The 18,839-nt window shown below is 37.8% G+C and overlaps 1 protein-coding gene across 1 annotated transcript; it reads right to left on the reverse strand.

Moving 5' to 3' along the window:
• Positions 1-201: 201 nt before the first annotated feature.
• On the reverse strand, positions 202-16,779 carry cacng4b (calcium channel, voltage-dependent, gamma subunit 4b). The gene is made up of 4 exons (XM_057346454.1): positions 16,301-16,779; positions 9,533-9,616; positions 6,203-6,343; positions 202-4,748 (listed from the first exon to the last, which is right to left on the reverse strand). The coding sequence occupies exons 1-4, from the start codon at positions 16,521-16,523 to the stop codon at positions 4,228-4,230; spliced, it is 969 nt and encodes a 322-aa protein (XP_057202437.1). The 5' UTR covers positions 16,524-16,779; the 3' UTR covers positions 202-4,227.
• Positions 16,780-18,839: the final 2,060 nt, after the last annotated feature.

The raw sequence follows: 18,839 nt of genomic DNA on the forward strand, positions 1-18,839 counted from the left end.
AGCTGCTTTGTAACAATGAAAATTGTAAAAAGCGCTATATAAATAAAGTTGAGTTGAGTAAAATATATTCTCTTGATTCTCTATGTTCTTTTTTGATATCTCAAGTAAATTTATCTTGTTTTGGGTATTCAGATATAATAACTGAAAAGAAGACAAAATACTGCTTAAGATGAATTTGAAATATTTTATCTCTTTATAATCCTTCAATGTGTAATAACATTATATTTAACACAAATTTCTGTTGTTTACGTGACCTTACCAAAGCCATTTAACCCGTTTGGATATATTACAACTGGAAAAGAAGACAAAATACTGTTTAAAATGAGTTTGAAATCAATTTCTGCATTGCACTTGTTCTGCAAAACACACCAGACACATAACAAATCACAAATACACGAGCGAGACAACACACCCCGGTTTACTTTATTTAGGTGAGCAACGATATGTTGACATCATCTGTGGTACAGAGAAATACTGAGATCAACATTATTAAATCAAGAAAATGGCTAAATGCCTTCCATGAACAGAGAGAACATTACAGGAATTTATAGTGCTTGATGCTTGGCAGTGAGATCCATCTGTTAATAATACTGTTAAAAGCACAAAGTGAATGGGGTAAAGAAAAACATGCAAACATTTACACCTACCCATCACACACCGCTCTACAAAGCCATGGCTTAAAGCTCAGGTCATAATGGCTTTACTAAGAAAACGTGTGGCAGTAAATGCTTTGATTTAGTCACACACCTACCAGATATATACAGCTAGCTGTTTCCTCCAGCTGAGGAAACAATTTTAGCGACATGAATTTGACCACTCGTGCGGATAATGAAATCTTCCGAGACCACTGTTGGAAAACTGACTTTCCACGAAGGAGCCTGGACACGGGACGGAGATGAAACAAAGGAGGGGAGAAGGTTATGATGTCAACTCCAGGCGTAAGGCTCTGGTGAGGGTAAGACACTTTGAATGGTCTTCTAAAGGGCTGGATCGGCCACACTGATGTCTCTAATGCTGCTCTCGTCTAGATATTTATCAGCTGTCTCTGAGACGCTTCTCTGGGCTGACCAACTCCAAAAATGGTCTTTCATTTCCTGATGTCTGACATTTCTCAGCATCCTTTTATCAGTGGACTCACACAATGTCAGATCCCCAGTGGTGGTCCATTCAGACGCAACACGGCCATCACTCAAATTCGCGAGAAGGCGTGGCTATGTTTAACCCACATTCAGACAAATACCAAGAAGAAGTTAAACTTCGGCAGAGATTATACAACATCACTCTTTGACAGATTCACAATGGGAGGAAACAACACTGGCTGGTTAACTACTGACTGTTGATTGTTGACCACCGTAGTCACATGTCAATGTGTTGAGTACTGTGGATCTGCCCTGCTGAAGAGACCACCAACCATTGGTGATCATATGTTTCTTGGACGATGGTCCCCAGAATAAGACACTAATATCTCCAACAGACTTTGTATCAAGTTTAAGTCAACAGACTTATGATGATGCTCTTATTGCGCATCATTTACCAGCACAAATTATGCTAAAGAAAATAATTCATCAATAACTAACATTGTATCTAACGCAAATTTAAAATTCTTACTGTATGACCTGCTTTACTCTGAAATATGTCTCAATAGAGAGGTAACATTGGTTGCCAATACCGATTTACGTAAACCAAGACTTCACTCTTAAAAAAGTTGCTTCAAAAGGTTCTTCGATGCCATAGAAGAACCTTTTGGTTCCATAAAGAACCTTTAACTAGGGATGCATGATCAATTATCGGCTATATCGGTATTGACCGATAAATGGTCAGTTTTAATGTTATCGTACTCAGCTCACAGTTAAAACCCAGTACAGCACTGTCTTTCTGTCATGATCATTCACTTACTGCTGTTAGCAGTGTAAAACATTGTTGATGTACAGTAGGTAGGCCTACATTATGTAGAGATTTACGAATGTGTAAATTATAGGAACAAAAGCATTTTGTTTGAATCAGACTGCTGTCTGAATGCTTTCTGTCTTGAGACCTGTTAGACTCGTGGCTAAGAACACTTTTCTGGGTTGCTCTGGAAGAACATCTATCATTTGATTATTTAGTAAACATTATACCAGAAAAGTTTAAAAGTTAAAGAATCTTTCACTAGTGTAAAGTAGGTAGGGTTGGGAATCGTTTCAATTTTATCGATTCCAATTCCGATTCTGCTTATCGATTTCGATTCTTATCGATTCCCAGTTTCGATTCCACAGTTGAAGTAAAACATTTAGATATCAACCTGTATGGTCATTTAGCCTGCTTATTGACTTGTTTGCAAAATATATTTATATATTTATGAGCACCGTTTTGTGTATATTTACACATAGAAACACACCTTTTCTGATTTATTACAATTTGTATTATCATGGTTGAACTACATCATGGTTAAACTGCAGTTACCATAATGCAACAATGGTTAATTTGTGATTCCTGTGCTTTAATGCAAATTCTATAGCTAAACTATGCTCACTATAGTAAAAAATATCGATAATTTTCATAAGGGCTTTTATTGAGATATCAGCAGATCATGCAACGCATGTACTTTTCTGAAAGTATGCACACAGGGATTGATAAGAGGAATTCAAATTTTAATCTCAAGTATCCGATTCCTATTCCTTTCGATTCCGATCCGATTCCTAGCCTTTCGATTCCGATTCCAAATTGGAATTGATTTTCGATTCCCAACCCTAAAAGTAGGTTTGGTACATGATTTTCGGGGGGAAAAGAGAATTAATGATTTTTAACCTTGTTTTCTACAGTGAATGTTTCAAATAAAAGCAGTTGTCCACTTTTTTTGCCTTTTTTTCAGTCTCAGAAAATGTCATATTAATATTTAGATACTGTATATCGGCCAATATATCGATTATCGGCTTCCAATGTTAAATAATTATCGGTTATCGACAAAAAATTACATATCGGTGCATCCCTACCTTTAACATCTGAAGAACCTTTGTGTTTCACAAAATGTTCTTTGTGGCAAAAATAGGTTCTTCAGATTATAAAAAACGAAGAAAGAGATGGTTCTTTAAAGAACCGTACACTGAATGCTTCTTTGTGGAACCAGAAAAATGGTTCTTCTATGGCATCGCTGTGAGGAACTTTTTAAGCACCTTTATTTTTAGGAGTGTTCCTTCATCAACAAGTTTCACCAGACTATCCTGGTCAACCAGCTAGACCAGCAACAACCAGCATAAACCAGAATACACAGACATGGAAATTCCCACTGGTCTAAACCGGTCTTTTTCAGCAGTGTGTACAATAACAATCGTGAATCCCTTAGCCAGTGAACATTTACAAATTAAAGGTGCTGTAAGTGATTTTCTATAGATACCTATCACTGTAACATGTGTTATAAAACATCACTTCCATCTGTGTGACTCCCTAGAATTTGTAAGCAGCTTAAAATTTTTTACTTTGAGCCAACTTTCTGCTGGTCAATCTATTTCCTCTTGTAAGGGCAGCCAAAATATGGGACACAAGAAGATCAAAACAGTTCGATCTACTACACAAAAAGCAAAACGCATGTGTACTTCAGTGGATACGTCTGAGGATCACTCACAACACCTTTAACTAATACTCCTACAGTAGTTTTACAACGACACAAACCGAGAAACTCTGCAGCTGTTTGAAAGTGGCTCTAGAGTAAGTGTGAGCACTGCCAAGCTGATAGGCACAATGAGGACTAGACAACTATGGCTACAAACATCAGGACATGTGCAAAGACGTTCAGTATTCAACTCGGGTTCGAGCTAAACACACTTGGAGGGGAAGGCTTCAGCTGTGAGCCAACATTAGCACCAAATAATTCATAAGTCATTTTCATATCGGTATACATTAGGAGTATGGCACTGTACTGACAAACGCAAAATATATTTATCGACAGAGTCATTGAGTGGCTTATATGAAGTTTAAATGCTGTATCGTTCGAAGACCGTTCGCTTCACGTCTAGTCTCAAAGAGTCTCTGAGAATTTCCAACTTCTCAAAAGATTCCCAACATTCTCCAAAACACACACCAGCAATCCAAAACCAAATCTGTTCTTCTTAACACAGTGCTTCTCCTTCACCAACGAGCCGTGCCATTTCTTGACTGGCTGCACCGATGAGAATCCTTTCCTCCGGCATCTGTCACAGGCCACCGACCCCAACTGGCTATCCTTACCAAACGGTTCTCCAATTTGTAGCCTCATACGGGCGTTGTCCTCCTGTTGACACCGTCATTAAGGTCTTTGGAAAAGCAGTTGTGCACTTGGAGGAATCCAGAATCGTGGTCAGGGCTGTACGAGCTGTCCGTCCCTGACTTGAGGGGATCTCTTGTCAACGTGTACATGTTAATTTCTCCTAAAGGCGCTGAGCTCATCATCTTGAGCCCCACGGGTGACGCCTCGCGAGAAGCTTCAGAGGAACGAGAGCTGGAGCGCGAGTGCCGTCTGCGGTAGCGGAAACTGGGCATGCGGGAGTACGGAGAAGAAGAAGAGGTAGACTTGATGAACTCTCGGTGCGCTTTGAAACGTACTTCTTTGTTCTTCTCGATGTATATGTTGACGGCCAGAACGGCCACGGCCTCGGCCACGATGAACGAGAGCGCGCCGAAGTAGAAAGACCAGCCGTAGTTATACTGGTTCTTCTTGTCCTCATCCCGCTTGTCGCTGGGGTCTCCGGCGTTGCTGGAGATGTAGACGATTATGCCGATGATGTTGCTCAGACCTGCCGGACAAAAAACAGAGAGGAGAAAGACTGAGAACAACTTGCGTGTCTTGTTCATTTATGCTAACCTAGAAAGACAGTCAAATAACATTTGGCACATTAAACAGATCTAAATCTCAAAAAACAAGAATGGTGTTTGATAGAACATCAAATACAAAATCATGAGGAGCAGAGAATGTGAAGGGTGTGACTGTTTTCTTTTTGTAATCAGCATTTGATTTGATTTTTGAATAGGCCTAGACTTAAGTAATAATGTTTGTGTTATACTGGCTTTGTTAGATAACCTCCTCGGATGGTCCAGTCATGTTGTCTGTTGAATTTTGTGACCCAAACCTGCACCGCATATTAAATGCACATGTAGACCATATTAGATCAGCTTTAGTTTTTAACCCAACACTATTTACTACTTTGAGTGACAAACAACTTTGTACAGTTTTATATGTGGCAATAAAATAACTAATAAAATTGTTATTTAAAGGGGTCATATAGCGCAAGTACGTGTTTTTCTGTGTCTTTGGTGTGTTATAAGTTGCCCATGCATGTATTAGACTCGTAAAATTGCACAAATGAAAGTGTGGGCACAAAAGATGCATTCTATCTAAAAGCGAATGCTCAACCAGACTTGCCTGAAACGCCTCGTGTAACCACACCCCGGCGAATCTACGTCAGTTCGTGGTGTGATTTGACTAAGACCGCACAAATCTACACATAGTTAAGGTGGGCGTAATTGTAAATCTCATTGTATCGCCTGTCAGTACAATTGCTTTGGAACCTGATGTTCCGAATATGGTAAGAGGCGTCACATTTCCGTGAAATGCTTGCAGTATTTGACCAATCACTACGCACTGGTTAACTGGCCAATCATAGCACACCTCGCTTTTCAGAGCCATGAGCTTTGTAAAAAATCAGCACGTTTCAGAGAGGCGGAGCAAAGAGGAGATACAAACATGCAAGGTATGTGGAAAATACAATGTTTTTGAACCTTAAATGGTGTATACACATTGCGTTACATCTAAAACAAACAATAATATTCGTTTTAGCTGTGCAATATGACTCCTTTAAAAAATATATTTTTGGAACCATATTGTGCCAACTTTTTACTTGGAAACTGTTTTTGTTGGAAGTTAGTTGAACTTTAACCATGGTTAAACTATAGTAACCATAGTTTTTATTTGTAGTAAAATCATAATAACCATAATAGTAACTACAGTATATGTTCACAATTCATTGTAGTCTCATTGTGGAAAATATCTTCCTTTCTGTGAACTTTGAGTGTTGCGACTTGGCAGATGTTGTTTATGCTCAAACAACTATACTACTCACTAACTAAATTTAAAGAAGTGAAATTCCACATTTATTACAATGTTTTTTGTTCTATTTTACAATTATATTTAGTAAAAAACCTGTGTTTGCTAAAGTTGATAGTAAGTATAATGAACTGAAAGATCACATACCTGCTGCCACGAACAGTATCCCAGCACTCAGTAATATGTTGTTCCTCTTGCTGTAGATACGGCTCACCCCGACACACAGACCCCCCAGCATCAGTAGAATGGTACAGAGGATGGGGAACATACTGGAGGCACGCACGATACCTGTGCACAAACACATTTTCAGTGACTCCAGGCTTGAATGCTACCCCCAAAAAAACTTTTCATGTTGAGAAACAGATAGTAAAGGCCCATTCGCAGCAAGGATGATGATAACCGAGGTTTAATTTCACCTCATTTGGCAGATCCCGCTTCTCAAACGCCAATGGAAAATGTTTGTGCTGACCTGTTGCGTGCATATAATTAATCAAAAAGCGCATATAATAATTATAATGGAAATAACTACAGTATTTTATTTTGTTCACGACCAAGCAGTCAAGATGCTGCGATTGCTGGAAAATTGTGTGTACACGTAAGGTGCCGGCACAATCACTTGAGCTGTTACTTAAAACTGCAGAAACAACTTAAAAACTCTGTGATGATTTATGGTCAAACAGATAAGACTATGACTACATCATTCTAAAAACGTCGATGTACTTCTGAAATGTGGGCAGAGATGGACGAAGTACACAACTTCCTTACTTGAGTGAAAGTACAGATACTACCGGTCAAATATTACTCCACTACAAGTAAAAGTTGTAAAGACAGATTCTTACTTAAGTAAAAGTACAGAAGTACGTGCTTTTAAAAGTACTCAAGTATTAAAAGTAAATTTCCTTCATGTCAGTTATGCATTGTTTTATTGTCCTATACCTTATGCCTCTGAAGCAACCTACTTAATACACAGAGTAGCTCACAGTATCAGTTGTATTAAAGGAGTAGTTCACTTCAAAATTTGCCCCCATTGACTTTCCATAGTAATTTTTGTTCCTACTATGGAAAGTCAGTGGGGGCAAATTTTGCAGTGAGCAACTCGTTTAAGAGCTTTATATGTTTAGCACATATACAGTATGTTTAGTTTAGATATAATACTGTATGATCATTTAGCCTAATTATCCTCATTAGCCCCCTAGGCCTATATGCGTTTATGAGCAGTGTTCTTTTATTTTGTATATTCCCTTTACCAGTTTTAGCAGCAATTTACCAGTAAGTAGTAAGGTTCTTGAAATAGTAAAGTGTAGAAGCCATGAGTTTGTTGGATTTATTACCATTTGTATTACCATAATTTAACTACAAACATAAACTATAGCTAGTATAATGAAACTATGGTATGTTTAGTTGCTGTGGTTTTACTAAAGATTATTAATTGGAGTATGGTTCCTATATATAGAAAATGGTAAATATGTAGATACTGTGGTTTTACTGCAAATACCATCCCTGCTGAAAAAAACTTTTTAAAATTAATTTTTAAATTAAATTCCTCTTTGTAGTGTGTTTTGGGTTTTATTCCAATAGGATTTACCATCCCACCAATAGAATCCATCACACACAAGTAGACAACAATTATCCATAGTACAATTCCCATTATAACCATTAAATCCATTACATTTTATGTTGTATTTTGGGCAGGGTTCTATAGTTTTTATTTCAACAGGAATACTTCAACTATAGTTACTTCAGTAAAAACATCATTCATTTTCCAAATCACTTTAAATGATATAGCAGCAAATCAGAAGTTAACACGCACGCGTAGCTCAAGGTGTATGTGATGCTTATTTACCGTTTAGCCGTTATGCCTATAATTTTCGTGACAATGTTTCTACGATCTTTGACTGATCGTAACTCACAGATGATTACACCACACTTTAACATGTGCCTTTTTCAGCTTTTATTGTTCTATTTGCCTTTTTAGAGCGCTATCAACGGTGTAGCAGCGCCTACGTTTACATTAGTTAGCGGGGAAGATCCCAGAGTTGCCAAATTTGCGTAAAATAATCTGCCAAATGGCCATTCAAAGCTTGCCAGAAAACCGCGAGCTAAGAAAAACTGAAATACTTGGCAACAGTAAAAGGTCCTGGCAGATCGCAAGCCAGATAAGTTGCGCACACAGGAAAACCCGCTGCATAGAAACCATTTTCTACTTTTAGACCTTTTTATAAATGTAGTGGAGTAAAAAGTATGATATTTGTCTTTCAAATGTAGTGAAGTTAAAGTACAAGTACTCAGAAAAAATAATACTCAAGTAAAGTACAGATACTCAGAAAGTGTACTTAAGTACAGTACTCAGGCAAATTTACTTCGTTACTGTCCACCTCTGAATGTGGGACGTGGTTTTCTGACACTTCGCATGCTTTGCATTATACAGTATATTGAAGGGAAATTATCGTGATGGACACTTCAGAGAGAGATATTTCTGTTGTTGGACAAAGCATTACTAAATGCTGCGAAGAGACGAAGAAGAACTGATGAAAAATGATTAAATGCTTAATATGCGTTATACACGGCAGCCTCCACCTGCACCCGCAGGTGTCATTTAAGTTTAACGTTAAACTTCTGAATTCTACACAAATGTTGAAGGGCGGTGCTTTTGGTGTTTTACAAGCACAAATATTCGCAATGTCATCAAAAAATTTAATGGCGGCCGAAACACACGTTGGTGCATAGTTTTGTATAAATGTAAGTTTAATTTTTCACTTTCAACAACTTCTGATTGCATTTCTAGCGAGAAATTAGTATTGTAGTTTTAAAATAGGTGATTTGTTATTGCAAAGACGCTCTCTGTTAATAATTCAAATAGGCTTTTTTCAAATTACGCTGCCTATCGGTTTCTCTGGGCTGCCTTCGTGCACAGACGCTGCCTCCGAAGTCATGGCGTTCGGCTGCTATTTGTAACCAAACGCTGCCAGCGTTTTTTTGACTAAAAAAGCGCCATTGTCAACTTTTTCTTGTCAAAAAAGAAGTCAAGTGTGAACATGGCCTTATGCGCTTTTTCAAACATCTATATAGTTGGATAGAAAACCCTTCAGAGATGGCACAGTCCGTTACTTCTCCCCACCACACTAACTTGCCGGATCGGCCACCCCCCCTTGTTCCGACACCTCGGAATTTACTAATTAAGCACTGATGATAGCTATAGATTTAAAAAAAATCTTTGTAAATTTAAGAGATGCCATACTATGAGTATAACAATACTGAAAAACAATATTGTTGGGATCACATTCAGAGTGATTTTTTCCAGCTGATCAACGATTGACAACATTCCAGTTTAAAGGGCTAGCACATTTAAAATGTGAAACCGTAGCACACGAGCTTTCAAATAAACACAATGCATGAATCGCTATCTTTAGTCATCAATCTCAGTGTGAACAGGCCTTGAGGCAGAATTTTTCTTGAAGATACAACAAGTTCACTCACGTAGGAGATATTCAGAGCTGTCTGTGTCATAATCATTATCATCAGGGAAATGATTGATTCTGTAACAACTTCCTTTGTTGAGACCTGAAAAATAAAAGAAGTCAAGATTTGTTTCATTGTGACATGATCTATAAGAAACACCCGATGTAGCACAGATGAGAAACAACAAAGAACATCATCCATAGCATCCGGCATAGCGGCATCTTCCAAATTGGCTCCGGTCATCCGCAACCCTCACAAAATTCAAAAAATATATTTTCTGTGAATTCTTGACAGGAACATGTCGAATGCTCTACCCTTAAAAGAGCCTTTAAACCTTTCTCTAAATGCATTTGCTTTTATGTTAACCAATGGTAGATTACTTCGTAACAGTATGCTTCAGTAGTTATGACAACAGTATATTGTCACGGAATGCGGTGGAAAGAACCCAAATGCAGGCAGGCAGTGAAGGGGTTAACAAAAACAAGACTTTAATAATGAAAACAAAACACCCTCGATGGGGAAAACAGAACTGAGAGATTTATAAAAAACAAAGACTTCCCACGTGGGGGCAAAACGCAAAGACAAGATCAAAATAAAACTAAAATCCACAGACAGGGCAAGGCAACAAGAACACGGGTAAACAAACAAGCATATACAGACCGCATACATACACAACGTACATACAACGTAATCCAACAGCACAAAACAAAGAAACATGAGGGCATTATATAGGGAGACAGACAAAGGATAATTAGCAAGGGGCAGGTGTGGGTAATAAAACACTCAGGGAAAGTTAACGAGGAAACGAGATGGCGGGAACAGAGACGCGGACCGGAGAGAGAGAGTATGGAAGGCCGAAAGGTCAACAATCTCTCTCTCCACATAAAACCTAAGGCTTTGCCATGACTCTGCTACAAGACCAAGAATAGACATGACATGATGAAGCAGAGTCATGACATATATGCTTCAGTAGTTATCAGGTTTTTTGTTAGTTTCAGCCTCAGCCATCACACCCACAGGCCATAGGCTGAACGTCTGATGCATAAGACACACAACATTAGAAACAATTTCAGAATATCTGAAGTCATTGTTGCAGATTGGAGACATAGGACTTCTAGAAGACATACCTGTAAGGGCATCAACATTTTCACCCACCTAAACATGACTTGTCAAGGTATGAGTGAGAAGAACCCAAATGCAGGCAGCCGGTGGTGAAGGGGTTAACAAGACAGTTTTATTTATAACAAACAACAAAGGAAAAACCCACGCGGGGGTAAAATAACAATGCCACAGGGAATATATAACAGACTAGGCTGGAACAATAAAAAAAAAAAAAAAAAAAAAAAAAAAAAAAAAAAAAAAAAAAAAAAAAAAAAATAAAAAAAGAAAGAACAAAAAAAAAAAAAAGCTAGGAATCAAGACGAACAGGCGTGAATACAATACAATGAACGAACACAGGACAATGAACATGAGGGCATTATATAGGGTAACTAACAAAGGAAGATAACAAGGGGCAGGTGAGGAACATGAGACACGGCAGGAAGGCTATACAGGGAATGAGAGGGGCGGGGCCAATGACAAGACCGGAGAGGATGCATATTATGTCAATAATGACGATAATCTGTTCTTCTCCACACAAAACCAAAGGCTTTGTCATGACTCTGCCACAAGACCAAGAAAACCATCACAAGATAAGGCAGAGTCATGACATGACTAAACAACCTACTGTGATTGGTTTCTTCACATGTCAGACAGCCTCATGGGTGGTGCTTAGCCAATGAAAGGTCGGCTATGTAAGACTAGGTTTGCTTGGCAATTGTTTTGTACGAGATAATGGTTTCTTTCTTTTGAATACTGTGCACAACACAGTTAGGGGACGTGTGTTGAGAAAGCGAATAGAGGTAAATTAAGCTTGGTTTTCACTTCAAGCGAGGTGATACATGCTGGAAACACATACTGTAATAAAGAGTCCCATTACACATCAGCCTCCAGGTGAGTGTTTTCTGTGTGACACAGCTTCTGTGCGCCATTAATTGGGTCTAGTGTTAAAAAAGGAGCAAATGAATTAATATTAAATAGGTCTGAGAAAGTGGGACGTGTGTTTTCTAGTCTAGTCATTGTATTAAAAAACTGTAAAAAGAACGACTAAACAGTATATGAAATATTATAAGGATTGTTTCAAAAATAGCCTATTCTGTGAGAAACCTTAGATACAGATATTATGGTATATAGATTTATTTTGCAGTACTGTTCTACACGTATAATTCTGTAGGTGCTATGTGCTTACTGTGTAATTGTATACGGCAAGTACCAACTCTGAAACTATATACGACCCTAAACCTGACTCTAACCCATATCAAGTACATATATTTTGTTGGGTGAGTACACTATAAGTGTAAATGAAGAGTTTGTTTCCAAAATGAGATAACTCAGTTTTTAAACAAATTCAAAAATCATGTTTTTTATTATGTTATCGTGTTTTTCTTGTGTTAGTTAGCTTTATTTTTTTAGTTAATATGGCTCGAATCAAAACAAACCAACTGCAGTTTGATTGATATTAATTGACATCACAATTAACATCTCATGAGTTATCTCATTTTGGAACCAAACTCTTCAAATATTGTCAACTATACATTTGGCAAACAGTTGGATGGTATATATCATATATAATACATACATACTGTATTTATGTCTACTGTCCTTCTGAAACATGTAAAAGATTTCACTGTGACACTAAGATCCCACACAGTAAAATCGCCAGTGTTAAAAAGGGTCCTATTAACACTCACGGTGTATATCTAATCCACACTCTCAAAGTGTGGATTATATAAACACTGTGAGAGTTCATTTGACCCTTTTTAACACTGGCGACTATCAGGGCTGCTGGGCCATGGTAAAGGCAGTCTTTATTCTTTCAATTCAATGATAACCCATCATGCTTGGAACCATCTGAAGAGTTTGGAGATACTCGGTTTAAAAAAAAACACAATAAAAATATGATAACATTATAATATATTTTTTTTCAAATGTTATCTCATTTTGTAACCAAACTCTTCATCTTCTCACACCCACCAGTGTACCAGAACTTCAGCAAACTACCCAAACTGCTTTTAAACGTTTATTTGAGAACTTTCCTAAATGTGTACAATGAGCGGGATGTGTCATAGGAGATGCTCTCAGTCTGTTGATATGTGGGTGGTGGTTAGCGACTCCGCGATTGAAGTGTACCCGGCCTCATAACGACAAAATAAAAGACCTTGCTTGACTGACACGGAGATGCATGCAAGAGAGAGAGAATGGAGAAAGCGAGCGTTCGCTCCCTCCGGCCTCCCAGGAGGTATCAATGAGCATGTCTCCTCCATGGCAACCTCAGGTCTGATCCAGCAATCTTATTTCCATAATGTCTCCAAGGATGCCTTTGACATCTTCATTGTGGTTTAATACAGCAGACAGCCATGCTCTACTCTCCCCGTGCCAAAAGCCCCCTCCTGTCCCCCGAACTCACATCCCCGCCGGGCAGATTCAGCGAGCTGAGGAAACAGCTGTCACATTCCACTCCTCGCGCCGCCTCAAGAGTTCGTTTAGCTATAATTGTGAATCGGGGTGGGGAGCCAATCGTACACCTCGTTGATGTATTCAACCAATCACTGCTTTGGATGTTAGGGCAGTTTGTTTGCCCTCCCTTGTCATCACAAATCTGTCAATATGGCGATTAAACCGGTGAAGTACACAGCGAAGAACACATTCGCTCCTTATTTATTAATGGTGTTTAGGCCATGTATCATCAAACGTGGTGCCACTATCTCGGGTTTAGTCTGGAACTTTGAATCAAAAAAATTGTATGAGTTGCTGAGCAGCAAAATATACTTATAAAAATATGTGTCCTATGTGAAACAATTTCAACATAATATAATATCTTAAAGACTAGAATATCATATAGACCTTGCGGTGGGATGTTTTGACTTGCGTCAGTAAGAAAAGCACCCAGGCCACCATAACACATTGAAGTCCACAGGAATGCCTTTGCTTAATGCTTACGTGTTTACAGCCTGTCAGACACCATATCAAAGCAAACAGCAAAATAATTGAATTGTAATAATGAAATTTGAATCACTCGGACCCCCTTCATTTGAATATTTCAACACTCTTGGGCCTTTGGTCCTTATCCATCCATTTTCCAGATAAAACAAGTGGTACAGCAATACAGCCCGGATAAGAACCTGTGTGGCTCTTCGGGACCCATGACAAGAAACTGTATTTCTGTTTGGATAAAATGTAATACGATCACAGAGAATCATTTTTGTATCTCATCAGCAGCAATGGATCATTCTTCTTTTATTGAAAAACATATGGAGTTTTCCATCAGACATGAAAGTGTGTTGAGGTTTATAAGGTGAGCGGACAGAAAGGCACGTGGTGATGACTGCTGAAGTGAAAGGCGATGGATATAATTACAGACTCGATGCCCTTTCAGCCGCTGCAGATCTGAGAACAGAGAAGACACTTAAAATCCTCCACAAACAAACGCAATGATAAGCATACGGCTATTAACTACTAAATGCTCCAAGTCTGAATGATTTAATAGAATTGATCAAGCATACATACATTTGGCAGATGCTTCTATCTAAATCAGCTTGGATACTATCAATACATGTGTTCTCTATGAACCGGACCCATGACTTGTGCTACCAATGTTCTCCCAATTGAGCTTCAGGAGCACAATAAAATATTTATTTGCTTGTTTTATATGCAACTATTTAACACACAACTTACTGAGTTACCTTGAAGTGTGCCGAGTAGTGTAAAGCTGTCTGGATTTATTGATCTTGTACAAATCCAGAGTTTGGTTTGTATTTCGTTTTATTTCTTGATTAGATTTTGGCTGCCTTGACATGCCTTTCAACTAAGCAATGAGGCCAGACTTGTGCAGACTATGCTTACATCTCTTGTCAGTTTTAAAGGGATAGTTCACTCAAAAATGAAAATTCTGTCATCAATTACTCATCCTCAAATTACTCACCCATCCAAACCTGTATAAATGTCTTTGTTCTGATGAATACACAGAAGGATATTTGGAAGAATGTTAGCAACTGCCATAGTAGGAAAAAATATTGTATTGTTTTTTTCTTCTTCTGTTGAACACAAAATGTGATATTTTGAAGAATTTAGGAAAGCAAACAGTTCTAGGGCACATTTGACTACCATTTAAATTTTTCCCACTATGGTAGTCAATGATGTCCCAGAAATGTCAGTTGCTAACATTTTCCATCTTTCTGTGTGTTCATCGAACAAAGAAATGTATACAGGTTTGGAACGACTTGAGAGTGAGTAATTCATGACAGAATTTTGTCATTTTTGGGTGGAGCATCCCTTTAAGCTGGAATCTGTAACTCTTGCCTCTATATCACCATCTCTGTTTAAAACATAGATTTGCAGGTTACTTTTATGTACTTATTCTTATGTGTATCAAAGTGTCTGACATTTGCCATGAAATCATGCCAGACGGTTCATTATTATATGCTTATACTGTTGTGAATCAAGATAAGTAGTCATTTCTGGCATCAACTAATGTTTTTGATCCTAAAAACACTGTTGATAGCAATATAAGCACTGTTTTTACGTGGAAGATCATGAAAATGACAAAAGACACTTTTAGAAGGTATGGTTGTAAATGACCAGATTTTATCCTTGTTGTTTAGCCTTTGCACGCATGTATGATGTAATCAGTCTCAAAGCTCCCCAACATCACTTACATCAGTGAAAAACGTGTGCCTCTTAAAATGATATTTGTTTTAAAAACATATGTCAAGCCCTTTTCCCTGTCTGTCCTCTATTTTCCTTTCTATGGACAAGGACAAGAAGCAACAGATTCATCTATTTTTAAACATTGGCCACGTTACCATAGCGATTTCAGACATATTGTTTCCAAGCAACAGCATTAAATGCAAAAAAGACATGAATGAAGGAAGAGATTTAAAAGGAGAATCGCCGGTCTGATTCCACCTTTCTGTCCATTCAAGAAACTCGTCAAAAGAGAGAAATGGAAAACATTTTCAGTTCTTTCTGAGTGGATGTCAAGTTAGAGCGAGCCGCTGAACCCAAATGAAAGCATTTCAACGAGTTGCTCTGGATGGTAGAACATCATTTTTATTGCTCAATTGCTGCTCTTTCCTAGCACATGATACTTACAGGCACATGATAATTCTCGGGTTGGGTTTCAATTTAGTCATCAACTTCATCTCTCCTAACATTCCTTTGGGGAAATAAAACTGAGACATTTGTTGACGTTGTGAGAGTTTTGAGCGTTGATTTGTTTAAATGTTAATGTCAACATAATTTGATTTCACATTTGAAATTGACTTTGATTTTAGCCTACATTGACAAATCAGGGAACAGTTTGAGACATTTTTAAAACTCTAAAAATACCGAAGTGAGATGACTGTGGATACACATTTAGTAAACAGAAGATTGATCTCGTGAATGATCTCATGGCCGCTTTGGAAAACCCCGGAGAGAAAGGGTTATTGAAGGGTTAAAGGAAAAGTGATGTTGGGTAACTCGAATGTCTCCATAGGCAAGTTAAACTCCCTTTGCGCACCAGTTACACACACTTGAACTAAATCCCAGTCAAAAAATGCATTAAGCATCTGTATTTTGACTTCACTTGGGGTGAGGAACAAAAGCTTCCCAACAAAGCCTCTCGGTCTCCATCGCGCAAGACCAAGAATAATGAACTTTCTTCTCTCTTTCACTCTCTTTTACTAAAGCATACAAAACGCCCTATACCTTCAATACAGCAGATCCTCCAAAGCCCGGAGTGCGTGAGATCTCCGCGGACTTTCTTGGGTTGCGTCTGCGTCTCGTCCGCCGTGGTGTTGGTGGCGTTACAGATATAAGCCCGAGAATAAAGCCAATAGTCGGTCCCGATGGCGATGCTCATCAAACTAAACGCCAAAAAAGCCCCGACGGTGGCCAGCAGCATCTGAACTCCACGGTCACGCCAAGCCATGGCCACTCATATTAGTAACAACAGCGACAATAATCCACGCGCCGCTCAAGCGCAGGAGCGCGTCATGTTTTGGGTACCATTTGCGCTCTTTTGTTCAGATCTGATCATCGCATCCCGCGTGTCAGGAAACTTGAGCGCATCTCCTCCACATGTTGCTGTTTATATAGCGAGCCCCTCTGAGCTCACCCATCACGTTTGCTTTATGTGGAGTTTTGGCCATCACCGTGTCCGTTTGCCATAACCAAACCCCTCTTTTCCAAACTCAGACGGCTTTAATTTAGGATTGCGATGTTAAGACCCCACCTTCAGTCACACGAACCAATGAGAAACTCGTGTGTGGGCTTAAGAATAAAATGATGCGCTCGTCTCTTTCATGATGGGAAACATGTTTTTATTGAGCCTCAAAGAAACCAAGAGTGAAAAGGAAACACACTGAAAGGCAAACGCAGGTTACTCGACACATGAATTACAAGCACCAAATGCATGATTTCACAAAATATTTATTTTCAGATGATTTGGTGGGCGTCAAATTTTGCTAGGCGTCCCTGTAAAACATATTCACAGTTAGAACACGCATAAAACATTAGATTTATAGCATAAACCTGTCTTAATCAGTCATAATGATCTAACAATTGTCATAAATCCATTATACTAAAATATCACTGATGGTAAACTGCATTGTCTTGCCAAATATTATACATAAAATAAATGCTGCATACTAATAAAGGATATTTTAACATTAGCCTACTGTAGAATACAACCACTTAAAAAGATAGAAATCACTTATTTCATATATTCGGCCACAGATCTCGACAAGCTGCTATCTCACTGATAAATGCATCTTCATTATTCAGCTAATGCTCTGCATTCATTACCATACTTGAATCTAATGTGTGTGCACATCATTATACAGTAACATGTCCATGTCTGTTTATGTATTTATAATATTTATCTTCAGAATACCGTGTAAAAGTACTAAGGGGTGATAAAACGAAACAAAAACAAAAAAATGCTAAAGTAGCCTAAAACATGATAACTAATAAACCACAGGATTAAAATAATTCACTCACAGTAAACATGAAAATACTGTTTTGCAAAGTAACAAATCGTCACAAAGTAGGAATATTTTTAGTTGAGTTAGTTAAGGTAAAAATATAAAAAACAAGTCAACATTAAAACAAGAGATTTACATAAATGACATTTACATATTCCTGTGTGAATTCTCACATTTGATGAGATCGGATTTAAATAATCATGTTTTATATATTTGTTACCAGTTAAATTAGCGGTTCTCAAACTTTTTTATTGCAAGGCCCCCTTGTGTAGAGTGCATCGCTTTGCAAGACTTATGATCTTAAACTTAACATTTGAATTAAACCAAAAACAGATTCAGTTATACAATGTTGAACATCAATTCTTTGGCTTGGTTGTCTTCTTTTCATTTGTACAGTATAACACCAGTGACGAATTTCCATGAAAGGCTATTTTTCCAAAATGATGGCCAAGTCACCTCAAAACTAGCATGATGAGGCACACTAAAATCTATACATTATACTGATAAACATTCTTTTTTTTCAATAAAAAAATCCTTCATACTGACACAAACCAAAGCAACACTAATGACGCTTTTAAAGAACTACGCCAAAAACCGACATTTAAAAAAAAGTATAATTAAGGAAAGGGACACTCACCATGTGTGCTTGAACAGAGCATCTTCTTTGTTGACCTTTGAATTGTAAGTACTTACTTGCATATTTTTATTATTTCAAAAATATAGTTTGTGTCACCAATAACAACAAATGACACAAAATCAAAGGACAGATATATATTTTTAATAATTTGTATTAATAAATAATTATTTTGGTTTGCATTTTTATGCATTTATTAGACCCTATACTTGTGTTTAATTGGTTAACTTAATTTTAAAAAAGAAAAGGAGATACACCATACAAAAGAGTTAAACACAGGGAGGGGGACATGTGTTTTTTCAAGTACAAATGAAATTCAAATTAATTTAGAAAAAATGTACAAAACTATAAAGACTTCATTCAACAATCATCATTATAAAAAGGCGCTGAGTTGCGTATTAATGGCTAAAACGGGTATATTTTCATTTGGAAGCTTTTTACATGCCTGTAAAGTGTAGGGACAGGTTTGTGACCATATTTTGAAAATGACCCATGTTTGTTTGCATAAAATGTATAATACATTTCTATATTTCATAAAATGCCACAAAATCTGTGCCCCCCTGGATCATGGAGTTTGAGAACCACTGATGTTAATCATGTTTGTAGCATTATTGTCACAAGTGTTTTT

Source organism: Triplophysa rosa, linkage group LG11 (genome assembly GCF_024868665.1).
Source record: "Triplophysa rosa linkage group LG11, Trosa_1v2, whole genome shotgun sequence".
Classification (NCBI taxonomy): domain Eukaryota; kingdom Metazoa; phylum Chordata; class Actinopteri; order Cypriniformes; family Nemacheilidae; genus Triplophysa; species Triplophysa rosa.

Excerpts from the sequence above, each read along its gene's own strand:
- cacng4b (XM_057346454.1), bottom strand. The coding sequence starts at position 16,523 with ATGGCTTGGCGTGACCGTGGAGTTCAGATGCTGCTGGCCACCGTCGGG. Across the intron at positions 9,617-16,300 it reads GAGGATCTGCTGTATTGAAG|GTCTCAACAAAGGAAGTTGT; the intron begins GTATAGGGCGTT and ends TTTATTTTTCAG. Across the intron at positions 6,344-9,532 it reads CAGCTCTGAATATCTCCTAC|GTATCGTGCGTGCCTCCAGT; the intron begins GTGAGTGAACTT and ends GTTTGTGCACAG.